Raw genomic sequence first — 15476 nt, 5'->3', positions numbered from 1 at the left:
CTTTTAAACTTTCTCCCTGCGTTTATTTTCTCCGCATGAACAGCAGCAGCAGCACCAGAACCGACAGGGCTGCACAGCAGCAGCAGCGAGTTAACAGGTTGTGTGCATGAAATCTGGAGTCGGCTTCGGGAGTTTTAGTGATTACCGCATTGAGCCTGCAGCGGGGTCCCAACTCTTCTTAACACCATCCCTGGGATTTAGTTTCTGCTTTTTTATTTGTGCAAATGAGTGCGATATCTGCAGCCACAGATCGCAGCGGGCCACTGACACCAAAGACAGATGTTCTGCATCCCGCCCTCCTGCTTGTTGGACTGTGTTGCACGACTCGGCTCACTTCCCCTCTGAACAAAGAGCTCCGCATGAGCTGTCGACACAGAGCAGGTGGATGACTGAGTCTGTGGAGGAGGAGAGCCTCTGAAAATTTATTACCTCTGCTGTGGTGCAATTCTCAGCAGCCGCACTCGTCGTATGCAGACAAAAAGGAGTTCAGTAGGCCACTGACTTGCCCCCCCGGGGGGTATCTCTCACACATCATGCTTGAAATGAAGAGTTTTAAAGTCAAATTAATGGCATCAAAGTCAAAGGTGTGAATAAGGCTCTGCCAAGATGTCAATTAGCCAAATTCTATTATCACAAAGTGTTTGCATCATTTCATGGTCAATAATTTTAAAACTGGAATTTTTGCCAGCATCCGTTGCATAAATCTTGTTAAAGACAGCCTCTATCAGTTCTGAATATATGTCCAGTCACCCCTAAATGCTGGTCTAAGCGCAGTTTAGCAGCTGCAGCATCTACAAGGAGACAGGGGAGGAGGGAAGGCGGAGCCACTCCTTCTCCTTTCAACCTCTCCACTCCCCTCTTCCTCTCTCTCTCTCATTAATGACCAATCAGTTAAAAACTTTATTGGTCCCAACCTGCTCCCTCAGCACATTTTTTTGCTCCCTCGTCTGTTTCTATCAACCAACCCATGAAGACACCTCGTTCCCTCCTTTCATTCTGCATCATCTCCGTCCATCTCTGCAAAAGCTCTTTCTTCCTTCTGCCTCCCCTTTATTGCTGCGCTTCATTTCCTCTATCCTTCCTTTCCTCTCGGGCTCATGTTCTTCTCCCTCGCTACCGCTGTCCCGTTTCTGCATCCTCTTTCAAAATTGTGCTCCGGGGGTAGCCAAGTTAGGAAAATGAAGCTGAGGAGACAGTACTCTGAAATATCTGTATTTGAATACTTCTGCGCCGTGTCTGAGAATTTACCAAAGTAATAATCTTTTCCAAAGTTTTTCAATGTTTTTCACCTTAAAACTGCAAACTTCAATGCATATCCTAGTGACAGACCAGCACCACGAGGTGCTTACGTGTGAATTGGTAGAAATGTCTATCAGCTTTTTAAACACACGCACTGTCCCTGTGAGACAGTGCGTGTCTCACAGGATTTCCTTGATTATTTTGACAATAGTATTTGACAAAATGTAACCCACTATGTTGTTTCATAATCAGTTAATTGTGTTTTTCAGGTGAAAAACACTTTGAAATGTCTGGTTGCTGAAATGTGTGACACAAATAAACCTGACTTGACAGTGCCACACTCATTTTATACCACTGATAATAAAATAAATACAATTAAAGCCATGGCTTTGTTTGTTATACACTTCCTGTTAACTTTATTATGGCCTCTTGAAAGTTCAACAGGCCATCTATCACTTCCTGTTTCCTTAAGGTGCATGATGTTACAAATGTTAGCCTTTACTGCTCTTCAAAATGAAAAAGACAAGTGAACAATTGACATAAGTAGGCCGCAGACATGTTGATCTTCAGGAAACTGACCCATATCAACAGATCCACAACTATCAAGCCTAAAACAACCAAAACGCTGAAAAAATAAGACTGGTAGACAACCGAAGTTTGTCTACTGACATCACTGCAACAAAGATTTGCTTCACCAAGTCTTCATGACTCTATTTTATTTTAAGGCTTTTGCGCACATCTTTTCCCGGCATGCCAGTAATAGTGACAGGGGTTGAAGAGCATAAACACCTTCCATAGCAGCATGCTGAACATTTTAGAGGAAGGATCTGTTTGCTTTTTCTCCGCAGAAATTAAACTCTTGCTCCGAAACCAACAAGAGTGATGCAAAAAAGTGTTCTAGTCTCATCTCCTCTTCCCTGTACATTCACATTAATAACTTCAAGGATTCATACAATCTGATACGCATCCTGAAAAATTATTTACAGCACATGGAACCAAACCCAGAGTTTCTGGGCATCTTGACTGGATGATATTTCAGTACATACGGAGCTGTGGCTGGACTGTATTTGGTAACTGTGGGCAAATGTTGCCCATTTGATATAAGCAGGCTTTTATCATTCACAAACCAAAAGCAATAACACAAACTTAAATTGGTCACATTCCCCCCCTTCTTTTAGATCACTTTTTAAGTCAAGAAAGCACCAAAACACATCCCAACAATAAATCAATATGGTAATTTTATGCACTTTTATTTGTTGTTTTGATAAAACTTTATATGTACACTGCAAAGCATTTTAACATATCAACTGCACTGTAAAGTTTTTTTTTTCTTTTAAATAATTGAGTCAAGGCCATATCACAGGTTTTAATTCTGAATGTATCATGTATTAATTCAAATATGAACTTTGACTTAATAATTTAATTAGCACTACAGACCACTTTAGACTAGAGGACCTGCTTTCAACAGATTGTAACTGCACACCCAGCGTGCAGAGAGTAGTCTCATTTTTCACTTCTTTGTATAGAAAAAAAAAATGTAGATGACGCTTATACTTTGTGGTATTAGAAGGACAGCTTATGAAAAGATGTTTGCCCATGTCTGCTTATACCCTCATGTTTATGTAAAAGGTTCTGGGGAAAATAGTGCAAGAGAGCATTTTTCTAGCAGCCAACATCACAATCCTCTCTTGGCATTCAGACACCAAACTTTTGACCAGGATTCAAATGCTGTGAAAGCTTCTCTGGCCATTTATGGATGCACCCGTGGGTCAGTCATTCAGATTGCTAGCTTATGTGAAAACACCCACTGAACACATCAGTGCTTTTCATAATAGATATGTTCTCGCCTTAAGTCATTAAAAACTGACGTTACCCACGGCTGCAAACAGATAAAAACAAAAACTGCCATAAATTAGATTGTGTGTAAAAAAAATAGAGTGAAACAGGGAGTAGGTGTTAAAAACATGGAGAAAATGAACAGAACACCACAGAATGCCAAGAAACAAGCTGAAATACGTCAGTATTTGGAAAGCAGCCCTGCTCCTATCAGAACTAGTGAATCTTAACTTTTGTATTTTTAATTGAGTGTCTGTTTTACAGGTCATCACCATCCAGTTATTGCACAAAAGCTATGTTTTGTTGAGAGAAAGGCTCTCTCTTAGTCCCTTCACTTTAGAGCAAACAAACAGCGATCGAAACGCACATATGTCTGAACATCCGAATGTTCCAGTGAGCAGAGCAACCATGAACCTGAAAGTGGAAACAATATAATTTAATCAGAGTCAAAAACAATTATCAGCAGAGCTGTCCATCAATCAAAAATCAGTCACAGAGAACTTCAGAGAGATAAGTAATCCACCTAACTGCATAGCCAGCCTTGTATGTCCACTCGCTGCAAGACTCCACTGTTGAAGAAAAAGCATTCTGAAACAGTTTTGTTTTCTGTAGAATATTTGGATAAGTCATTAGAGTACTGGGAAATTATAGTCTGGTCAGATAAAATCTGGTATACTAAATTTGGAGGAGGAGTGGCCCCCAAAATCACCATAGCAACACTAAAGTTAGGTGATGAAATCACAGTGTGGGACTGGTTCTCAGCCTATGGTGTAGATGCTTATAATGACAAAAAAATGTAATTGTACAGGGACATTATCAATAAGAAAGTCAGATAATATTAAATAGGGACAGATACTTTACCAGTCAGGTAATCCCAAACACACGACCAACAAAACCATCAATTTGTCTCAGAGAAAGAAACTAAAACTGAAAGAATGACCCAGTCAATCACTTGAATTAAACTCAATTGAAAATCGGAGTGAATCGAAGAGGTCCCCATAAGCTCCGAGTTATGAAGCTAAAGCTATGGAAGAACTGCTCAAAAACACACCTGAACAATTTATGCAGCTAGTTTCTACTCACAAGAGACATCAAGACACTTTCGTTACTAAAATACGTTCCTGGAAATTATAAAATATATTTCAACAAGCATCAACATGCTTTTTATTTCCACCAGCGGAGTTGTGTAAAGTGAGCTTGTGTAGTTGAGGGCTTTGCCTTTTATTTTCAAAGAAAAGCTACACCTACACGATTCCACGTTTTTCTAAGCTTCTCTGTATGTGGTCAGTGTGACTCTAGGACAGCGCTAGAACAGAGTGGCACCAAAAAAACATTCCTCAATCTCTACAGTTTGACACAGGTTATCCAGGTTTCCCACCCTGATGGATCAAAGCTTTGCTTTTCATTAGCACATGTAGCATTGGCTTTAACTGATGGGTGGCTGATGGCCATGTTCAGCCAGTTAGCTTAATGAGTAAGAGCTGCCGGCTGCTGTTGGCAGGCCTCGACGTAGAGATTAAACCAAAACCTTCAGAAAGTGCAAAGCCCAGTGGAAGCAGGCAAACCAACTGCATAACTTCAAAACGTCACAATTTATAGCTGGAATGAAGACACACAAGAATAAATGTAACCCTGTACTGCTCTCACCTGGGCATCATCTTACAAATGCTAGTCTTTACACAAGTTTAATTAAAGTCAGATTTGATTACTTTTCACGTATGCTACAGAATGAGTTCTATACATGTCCCATAAGAAAATTAACTCTAAAGTTTCTGAGTCACTGAGAATAGTCCTTTCCCCGCTTTTAAAATCAAAATTGTGCTTCCATCAGCGTCTCGTCGCACCACCCTCTTTCTCAGACTTGCTTCCTTATCTCTCAGAGGAAGTCTTTTGACAGAGCTATTCCAAAGTTAGGAGCAGCCATGAGGATAGCGATTGTGCAGATGATGTTGAAAACGCTGAATCCTACCAGGCACAGGCGGTCGATGACGGCAGCAGCGAACTGCCACTGCTCTGCTAAACTCAGCTGACGGTCCTGCTCGCGAACGCGCTCCACTAAGAACTGCACCTCCGTCAGAAGAGCCTGCAGCTGGTTGTCCACAGCAACAGATCGCATCATCCCGCTGTGGCTCTGCAGGGCGGCCGATCTCCCACCCCCAGGATCTAAGCCGCAGGGTCCAGTGGCTGCGCCTGTGTGTTCAGGGTCTGGAGATACTAGAGTTTCCAGCGGGGGGCTCACAAACTTTGAAGACTGGAGGTGCTGATGTATTGGTATATCTCCAATCGTTCCCACCGCTCCTCCTCCTCCTCCTGCTGCTGCTGCCCCCTCGTCTCCTCCTCCTCCTCCACCGGACCCTCTGTTGGCCCGCCCATGGCTGGTAGTCCGGCACCTCTGAACTGGTTCTAGTTCAGCGGTGGTCTGGAAGGTCTGAAAGCCCATGTAAGGCAGATGACCATTGGGCTGAGGTGGTGGATTGGAGCTAGGGTTAGGCTGGATATTAACCTGGGGGCGTTGAGGAAGTTGGTGGGACAGAGGGTGGCTGAGCTGCGCCAAGCTCGCCTGCAGGGCACCGAGACTTTGTGGCAGGATGGAAGGAGCTGGGATGGGGATCGTGGTGGTGGTGGTGGTCGGAGAGGACAGAGTCTTGCTGTGAGAGTCTGCCTGGCTGCTGGAGAGAGTGGATTCTGCTCCCTCTCCTGGTCGCTTCATGCGCAGAAACCAAGGAACCCACTGCAGCAGAACCAAGTGCACCTGAAGGTCAACGACAACAGAACACAATCAGAATACATTTGTGATTGACAAGTAGAAGAACTCAAACACTCAGCATGTACTTAAAGCCGTAGCAACTGCAATTGGCTTAAATTTGCATGATCTTTAGTTCCTGCATAAATGAGACACCCCTTTTGCTGCCCCAAAACTAGTTAAGATGCAAAAATTGGATGAGGGGAAAATTATAGTACAGTCCTGCAAAAAGCATTCACTGCAAGCAAGAGACACCTCACCAGCACATGCTATCTCCCACCGTAGTGCTTTATGTGTAAAAGCAAAACAAAACTTCTACATGGCACAACTGACAAATAAATAACATATTTCCTTTTTCTGGCCCTCTTTCTAATGTTGCCTTAGTGCGTTAGAAAGGGATTCATGTAAAAACTGATCGTGTCTCTTGTTGAATAAGAAACATTTTTTATTTTTGTATTTGTCCAGTGCAAATTACAAAACAGGATAGAAGCCGTGTATGTGAAGTAGACTTGTCCACTATTTCCGTCAAAGAAGGCCTCATGATTTTAAAAACCTACAAAATACAACATCAGCAGTATTTATCCATCAGCATTTATAAGTTCCTCTTAACCGTTGCCCAGGCTGGCACAGTAAAATAGCATAATTGATGTCCATCATACCAGGATAATAAGTGTTTTCAAGTGGGCATTTTCAAAGTTTTTAATGTAATTAAGAAATTGTGGTTAACAGGAACCGCCGAGGTCAATGAAAGAGCAAAACCCCTTTATGAGAAAACTGCTCCTATAGAATGAGGCAAATTAAACTCTGAGTTTACTGGAAATAGCCTCTTCTGATGATTTAGCAGAATTTGTAGTGGTAGTGCACTGTCTTATTTCTGCAGTAGCAACTAAACAGGCAAAAATCTTGCAAAAATATTCAAACTTTTGACTTGAAATCCCCTCCAGGTTACTGGAGTCATCTACCTAATGAGCTGATGTGGAAAAACTCACCCAGCGTGGCATTTGTCCACTGTTCAGACTGTGGTGATGAAACTGGAGGACAATCACCGTGGCTACCACCGACATACCAACAATCACCATGGTGCTGGCAAAGTACTGACCTGAAACACGCATGTCAGTAACCACAAAAGACAACAACATCCAGATACGATGCACCGGTTTGCATAAAAAAAAACAGAAACAACTAACCGATCAGTGGCACGGAGTCGGAAGTGGCGGGCATTATCTCTGCAACCATCAGCATGAAGACGGTTAGAGAAAGCAGAACGGTGATGCCTGAAGGCAGACACAGGACACCAGGGAGTCATAGTGAGAAAAAAAATACCATCCTTTAAGTATGGAGGTACAGGAATGGACCACAGTGAAATATTTATCGAGTGTTTGATTTTCTGCCTCATTTATCCATCTTCCTGGCACTCGAAAGGTTGTACTCAGTTCATCTTTTTAACTTTTCTGTCGTTGTCACCACTTTCCTTCCATTGGTTCATTCTGCTTTAATAAAGTGCTGATACAAAGTTCTGATTTAATGTTACTGGGGAAAGATTAGAACAAAAACTCTTTAAAACAGCTCAAAGGTATACATGTTCCTTGCAGTATATTTATTTGGGATTTTTATTCTGAAGCCAACACAAAGTAGTGTGTTGTGTTTTTTCAAACGTTAAAAAAAAAATGCCTCTTCCTGCTCGACCTGCTACAGCTAGACGTTCTTGTCTTGGTAGGTTTGAAGTTATTCTACACTACAGCAGAATTATCTACCAACAAAACTGTATTTTGCTTTCAGTTTTATCTTAACTGAGTGCATGTTTATTTTTGGAGTAAAGGGAATTATATATAAATGCACAGCAGACTTTTTTAATTCTTTAGTCATTAAAATTTGGAAAAAAGAAGCTTTTTGTTTTTGTTTGTTTTTTTTTTGTTTGTTTGTTTTTTTTGTTTTCACCATTTTTGCACTACTTTATACTGTTCACATAAAATCCCAGTAAAATATATTAAGTTCACGGGTTTAGTGTGACAAAGCCCGCGGATATAAATACATTTTTACAAGGCACTGTACGCACAGCTAGACATGAAGAGATTAGATATGAAATCCATGCTCTCACACCACAGTGTGTCCCTTCTCATCCCACCACACCATCCCACCTCCTCTTTCCAGCTGTGGTATCTCACCGAGGCTGATCTTCTCCCCCGAGTTGGCGGGGAGCAGGAAGACCAGCAGGGTCATGGAGGACAGGAGCACGCACGGGATGAGCAGGTTGAGAGCATAGAACAGGGTTCTCCTTCGCAGCGTCACCACAAACGTCACGTCTGGGTACGGCTCTGCGCAGCAGTCGTAGAAAACCTCATTACGACCTCCGGGGACCTCTGCAAAGACAGGGAAATAAAAAGATGCGGCGCAACATTTTTTTTATTGTTCTGCAGCAGAACGTGACTGATGGCAACTAATAAAATGTTTGGTGTTTTTTTTTTTTTTTTTGCGCGGCACGAGAGAAAAGAATGTGGCGCAGGAGCGGAATTGATCAAAAAAAAAATGGCTGAATATAAATTTTTAATTAAAATGCCGTGGACGCATGCAGGATTTAAAACCCTGCCTTTTGTAATTAATAATAATAAAAAAAACTGTGGGAAGATACTCTGAATTGTGACAGGTTTAATTAATCTGTGAATATTTACAGACGCATTATGTTCCAGCCCAGTTTCTATGCAGTCGTACCCATAAGGTCCCACTCTCCGTTGGGCATGTACCCCGACACATCTGCCTCCCTCATCTGGATGTCCAGCAGCCAGCCGTCAAAAGTCCATGAGCCAAACTTCAGCTCACAGCGCTGGATGTCAAATGGAAACCACCTCACGTCCACATTGCATGTGCTGACAAATATCCCTTAAAATTCAGAGACAGGAAGGAAAATTGATTTACAGCGCAGTAACAGCCCCCCACCCCCCCATATGTGACACAGAGAGGATGTGATTAATAATTAACTCTCATGGCAGTCATGTGGAAGAAGGGGGAAATTAAAAAATATCTGAACGCAGCAGACATTGTTCTAAATTAACTTTCTGCCGGATGAGTGTATTTTGTGAATGAATAAACAAGTTAAATTCGGAGGCTCCGGCTGTGCAGACCTACCTGGAGGCAGATACTCACAGAAGCCACTCGAGTTAACCAGCACGTTGGTCTTAAACGTGGCATCGAACTTGTCGTGAGCGCTGAGAAAAAAAAAAAAAAAAAAGACAGTAAAGTGACGAAGGTTTAAGCAGAATTTGGGTTAAATTGCAACCTTTCTTAGAGCCTTAGAGTAATTAGACTTGTTCATTTTTGTGACATTCTGGATATTAGAAATCCTTAAAAATTTTTTAGAAAAATTACAAATAAATCCATGTGAAAAGTCCAATGTGAGAAAAAAAAAAAACTTCAAACTAATTTTACTGCAGAAAGGACAAGGTTTTCAAATAATGACGATTTCAGAGTGGCCATATACTTGAATCTGATTAAGATCCTGTGCCATGGAACAATCCCATTCAAACCCCAAACATCTCTCGTCTTGTTTAGATGTTTGTCTTTAAGATAATGGACTAAGGCATTATTGGGAGGGAGAGAAAAAAAAACATGCTCAGTATTATGTTTTTTTTCTAATTTGCATGACAATAAAATACATTTCCATACATTTCCAAGCTGCAGGAGCCTTAAATGGGTTTTTGCGAATGCATGAGGCCCACACCTGTTGTAGAGCAATATGTCAGGGGTCCAGACCTGGTCAGGGGTAAAACGGAGGTTCTTGACTCCAGGATACTCTGACTGGTTCCACTGGAGATAATGGTCATACCACTGCTATGAGGCACAAGCACAAAATGATATAAACAAGTGAAATGACTTTGCTAAATTATGTACACACTGCATAGCCTTTACTGTGTCCTTTTTTTTTTTTTTTCTCCCCATGAGGGAAACATGTTTCTTGTCAGCCCCCACTCTGTACTGGGGGCATCGTCTTCATTTAGCTTATAAAGTCTAACGGTATATATTAGGATTTTGATCCATGAGATTAAAGTAAAAATAGATTCACTGAGCTCTCATAAGGCCATGTTTAGGGAAGGAGAAAGAAGCTGTCATCCTTGTGAGCAACCCATTATCATGATAATGAAAGCCAAACAGCATCCGGGATGACACTGAGCGTACTACTGCAATGGGCAGCAGCCCGCAAAAAAGCTTTCTGCAACACAGATCGATACCACATTATTAATGTTATCTGTTATACTCACCATCTGCAGCCAGGCGTTTGTGGTGAGGATCTGATTCTTCTCATCCTTGCAGGACACAAAGCAAATAAGATAATAAAGGACTTTGCAATTGGAAAATAAATAAATAAATAAATTATTCTACTTTTTTTTTAAGACTGCCTTAAAACGTTGCATTTGTTGGCTTTGCCTATCCTTTGCATTTAGATTTCAGCATACACTAGTGTCGGTAATTTACATGCTCTTCTTTATTCTCTGCATTTTAAAAAGGGAAGAATAAAAAGAAAACATTCAAAACAACAAAGAATCTCTCATACTCATTCACCCAGAGACGTCATCAGAATCCTTTTTTTTGTTACATCTAAGTGAATAAGACAATTTCAGCATGATATATATATATATACATATATATATATATATATATATATATATTTTTTTTTTTTTAGGGTTCGGCAAATTCCTTCACCTAATGTTTGAGATTCATGACATGGATGGATAAAAAGTCCAGCTTGTGAAGACCTTAGAACCTTTGTTTTGACACCTCCAGCTGAGTTTTGATGCGCTGTGAGGGTTAAACCATGACTTGTTCCTGCATCCAAGTCACAACTTGGCAGCAAGCTAAAAATGTCTTCGTCATTAAAGCGTTCAAGCAATTTCTTTCAGTGTTCTGCATTTGTAAGACGTCTATAATCTTCTCCAAATGTTCTTCTCAACAGCTGCCTTACTTAGAAATCAAGGATTTCTAAGTTAAAAAAAAAAAAAAAGCTTCTGCATTGACGCATAGCTCACAAGCTAATTCCCACTACAAAAGAGAGCTCTGCAAGGTGGGAACACTTTACATGAGGGCACTAATCAAAGCAACACTTCACCAATCAGGCTTTCATCATAAGGTGGCCAGTGAAAAGCAGTTGCTTGCCCCTGAGGCGCATGGCAGCCTGTTGAGAAAATGCCAGAGGCACTTGAGATGTTCTCCAACCATGAGGAGAAAAATCCTCTCGGCTCAACAAACTGAGACCTCTTTTAGAGATGCTAAAAGTCTTCACACCTTTACAGATTTCTTTTTCCTTCTGTTTTGGATTTTTTTTTTTTTTTGCTCTTTTTTTTTCCAGATTCTGAAACAAATTTTAATATCAAACCAAGAGACCTGAGTAAAAATAAAAAAATGATTATTCTGTGGTTTAATGTGTTTTAATTGTTGGGAGTCCAATTATTATTATACATAAATATATAAATATATATATATTTTTGCATAATTATGACCTTTACTGCTGTTGTCTTGACTGTGTCTCCCTTGGAAGCAGATTTATTAACTAAATGGGACTTATTGTTAACATAAAAGTATAATAATTTCATTGTATAATTTAAACATTGTATAACTTAATTGGTTATATAATGACTGGACTCTTCTTAACCACGTTTTTTTTTTTGTTTGTTTATTTTCACTAGTAGTTCTGCCTGACCTCTAGAATCAAGAACTCACTCATAGAGAACATTTCTGGCAGAAGATCATGATGGAGAACATCCCCAAGCTGAAGAGCACTTGGGTTATCCAACAGGACAATGATCCAAAGCTCGGCAGCAATCTCAGCTCTGAACAGGTCAATTATATCAAAATAAAGATTTTCAAGTGGCCTACTCAAAGTCTGGGCTAATACCCTACTAAGATGCTATGGCATGATCCACAAGAAGAGCATTAAAGCTCAAGAAGCTTCAAATTTCAATTCAAGAAGAGTGGGCTCTTTGCCACCAAGCACGAATTCCAAGTATTTGAAAAATTAATCAGGTGTTAATTAAAGGAAACACCTGTTTTGAGCACATTTATCCAGCAGTCTCGCTAGGCTTGTTTGTGTGAAGGCTTTTCAGGTAAAGCATAAAGCATGTGGATTAAAAACGGATGGAATACGACCAAAAACAACACAAACCCTTTAAATAATGAACAGATCAAACACCTGAAAGCTCTAACGTAAAATGAAATAAAATGTTTTGGCAACCATACAAACAGCTCTGACTTTTCCTCTAGATTTCTCTTGGTTTTCTGAGCTAATAACAATAATAATTAGGACTACTGAGGCATACCACATCCATGACCTGTATTAGAGTGAAGGAGAAGTGAACAGTGAGGGCCTGGGAGTCGTTGGCCACTGGTCTCTCCATAGGGTTGTAGTCCCTCAGCAGTTCTTTGAGAAGATAACGCTGGTGTGGACCCTGCACTGATCCTGGACAGACAGCAGTGGGTGAGGGTGATAGAGGGGAGAAAAATGTCTGTCAGATCACAAAATAAAGGAAATTTGACAAAAGAAGGTAAGTACTGCAATTATAGTGATGGATTTAGCAAAATAAGGGAAGGAAGGAGAGAAAAAAAACACTACAGAGTCATTGGAAAAGGAAGTTAGAGGACAGAAATGTGAGAGTGTGCCCAGGCAGGGGGAAAAAAAAAAAAAAAACGAGTAGGAAGACAGAAATAGTCCCGCTCTTCTTAATCAATTACGTCTTTGATTGATCACAAGCACCCAGTCGGAGTCTTCCCTCTGCCATAAAAGCGTCAGCTTCATTTTATTCAGGAAATAGTGAGGCCATTAAACACTGAAACACCCCAGACAGACACACACAGCTCTCACAACAATGAGGGCTCAGGAAGCACTCTCTCTCTCTCTCTCTCTCTCTCTCTCTGCCACAAAACTACGCTAAGAACCTGAAATCACTCTCGATTCATACTCTGCTGTGCAATCCCAGTTGATTTGGGGGAGATGTGTTAAAGGTGGGCGTAAGAGATGCACTAAATATGCTAAAAACAACTGCAGAGAGCAAGGAATAGTTGTACAACGTCTGTTCTGTAGCCAGACTTCACAGTGGGAGAGCTCCTGGAAACGGCGTACGATTAATTCTCTCACTGTGGGGTGTCAAATCTATATTCACTAACAGAACCTTGAATATGACTCTGACTTCACAGATGGAATGCCTTTATGCAGGTTAATAGTCTCTCTGTGTTCATAATGTTCCTCTTTAGGTAATTTACCACCATGATTACCATTTCCTTTACCTTTCACATCCGTGGTGCATTTCACATTTATCACCACACCTTGTAATGATGCGCTAAAAGCCTTAAAATGCATTGATCTTTGTTGCGGTGGTTAACCTCACACTGGAAATTTAAAACAAAACAAAACAAAACAAAAAAAAACGAACCTTCAATTTTAGCATGTTTATTCAGCTGGAAACAAATTTGACTGAAATATTTGTCACAATTATTGGCACTGCAAACGAGTTCTATTAAGTAAGTAATTGTTCATCCATTACTATTTAATTTGATGAGAGTATTTAGTTATACTTAGCAAGCCATATTTTCCTGCTGTTCTACTCAAAATAGGTAAGACGTGAAAACAGAAAAAGGGAAAGGGGAAAAATTTGGGAAATTCTCAACAACTGTCAACAGATCCATCCCACCTGAACTGTGGATCTCTGCAGCTCCCCCAGAGTCAATATGGGTCTTTCTAGCTGCTTCTCTGGTTAATGTTCTCTTTCACCCACCTCTCAATTTATGCAAATCGAATTTTGGAATGTTGGGAATTGTGCCGTTCAATTTTGAATTTCAGATAATGAAGTCAGCATTGCTCTGTTAAACGTTTTAAGCTTGGGAATTGTTTTATCGTCCAACCCTGCTTTCAGTTTTTCCACAACTTTATCCCTGACTTGTTTTCTATGTCCCTTAATCTTCATGATGCATCATGCTCTTCACTAACGTTCACAAACAGACCTCTGAGTCCTTTGCAGATCAGCTGGATTTACAACGAGATTAAGCCAAACATATACAGACTACTAAAAAAGCGACTTAAGGGCTGTTGGTCGCCCCGAAAAGTGTTTGTTGTATTATCCTGATGTAACTGACACAAGAATTTTAATGAGATTGAGGACGATGTTGTCTTCATTCCAGCTTCCAGCAAATGCAAACATCAATGCCTTGTAGATCATAGACGGCTTCAAGTGTGATAGCAAAGTAGCGTGAGTGCATTTTTTTTTTCTTTTTGAGCCTTCATTTTATCTGTAAATATGCATTTTACACATGACACTAGTTAGCCTCACTGAGGCACAGGGCAATATAGAGAAGTTCATTTTAGTTCAAAGGATTCTAATGGCAATGAGAAGTGGGGAAAAAGGCAGCAAAGCTGTAAAATCACTGTAGAAACTCCATGTTGACTCACATGCAAAAAAAACAACAAAAAGTAGCAAATGTGAGTGCAATTTAAGAAAAAAAAACCAGAGTTTTTCCCACTGAAGTGGGCTGACAGCATAATGTGACAGTAAAACCTTGGGACAAAAACCATTGTTGTAAATACTGATGTCATGAAATTGTTGCGCCTAGAACAATATTTTAAGACAATGGTAAATCAATATGAAATATATTTATACAGCATATAAATTGCTAACAGTATGTATATCCACCAATTTTAAAGAGATATCATACATTTGTATATATATATATATATATAAAACCCAGGGTGTTATCTTGTAAACTGCAGTGGAGATGATGACATATGATAGTGTAGCTGGTTCATCATGAAAGGAAATCAATTTTCTTTTCTGACCCACTTTGTTTCTAACTTGCCGAGAATACATTTTTTTCACGTGCAAATACAGGAACGTACAAGATTTACATCCAAAAGACCCACTTGCTCTTGTTCAAGCACAGTCCCGCTCAAAAGCACCGGTCGAAGTCACTCACCTCGGAGCAGAGTCGCCAGTATCAACAGCCAAAAAGCCACCGCTTGCCTCATGCTGCATTCCTCACTATGAGCACAGGAAGACTTGCAGAGGGAGAAACAGAGATGGAGGGAAATAAATGGTAAACTAGTGTAAAAATGGGCATCTGTGGGGAAAAGAAAGCCTGCTGAAAATAGGCAGAGATTAGTAGTACTGTCAGCAGTGGCAGAGGAAGAAAAAAAAAAAACGAGGAGAAAAGGAAGAGGGAGCAGCAGACACAGAGTGGGTGAGACATGCAGTGAAATGAACACTCCAGTAAAGAGGGAGATGCTGTGTGGGAGTCGATCAGATTCAAAGATGGGCAAACCTTAGCCTGTGGTCAAACTCGTCCTTTGTGCTTCCATGAGCTTTCATTTCTGCAGACTTCATGGCAGTTACCGTATCTGCAACTGAATGCCAATGATCCTCAGTCGTGAAGCCCTTTGATGACTATCTCCTAGGCTGCTTAACTTTTTTTAAGTAACCATCCAGATCAGTTTATTTTCCATCAGATGATGAATTTCTGTTTTCACTTAACAGCTTCTTAAATACATTTAGATATATGGTATTTTGAGTATGTTCCAGTGCTTTAAATTTACTGCAGGAATCAGTAATTGCAAGTAGTGAGTGGTAATTAAAATAATTTTTGAAAAAGAGGAAACTGACATCAGTTCATTCAGAACACAACACTG

The 15476-nt window shown here is 40.3% G+C and overlaps 1 protein-coding gene across 1 annotated transcript; it reads right to left on the bottom strand.

Annotated features, from left to right (window-relative positions):
• Window positions 1–2790: 2790 nt before the first annotated feature.
• On the bottom strand, window positions 2791–15336 carry LOC106930147 (neuronal acetylcholine receptor subunit alpha-7-like). Its single transcript, XM_088013907.1, has 10 exons — window positions 14768–15336; window positions 12124–12263; window positions 10072–10116; window positions 9534–9643; window positions 8942–9021; window positions 8528–8695; window positions 7984–8178; window positions 7006–7092; window positions 6808–6917; window positions 2791–5827 (listed from the first exon to the last, which is right to left on the bottom strand). The coding sequence occupies exons 1-10, from the start codon at window positions 14817–14819 to the stop codon at window positions 4952–4954; spliced, it is 1863 nt and encodes a 620-aa protein (XP_087870033.1). The 5' UTR covers window positions 14820–15336; the 3' UTR covers window positions 2791–4951.
• Window positions 15337–15476: the final 140 nt, after the last annotated feature.

The sequence above is a fragment of the Poecilia mexicana genome, unplaced genomic scaffold (genome assembly GCF_051168715.1).
Source record: "Poecilia mexicana isolate PSO_F unplaced genomic scaffold, ASM5116871v1 scaffold_16, whole genome shotgun sequence".
Taxonomy (NCBI): Eukaryota; Metazoa; Chordata; class Actinopteri; order Cyprinodontiformes; family Poeciliidae; genus Poecilia; species Poecilia mexicana.
Note: the sequence above shows the minus strand (reverse complement) of the source record. Positions and strands in the feature narration are given on the sequence as shown.

Coding starts and splice junctions, on each gene's coding strand:
- LOC106930147 (XM_088013907.1), bottom strand. CDS start 14,819: ATGAGGCAAGCGGTGGCTTTTTGGCTGTTGATACTGGCGACTCTGCTC. Junction 8,179..8,527: donor CGGAGAGTGGGACCTTATGG/GTACGACTGCAT, acceptor CTGTCTTTGCAG/AGGTCCCCGGAGGTCGTAAT. Junction 7,093..7,983: donor GGGGGAGAAGATCAGCCTCG/GTGAGATACCAC, acceptor GTCTGCCTTCAG/GCATCACCGTTCTGCTTTCT.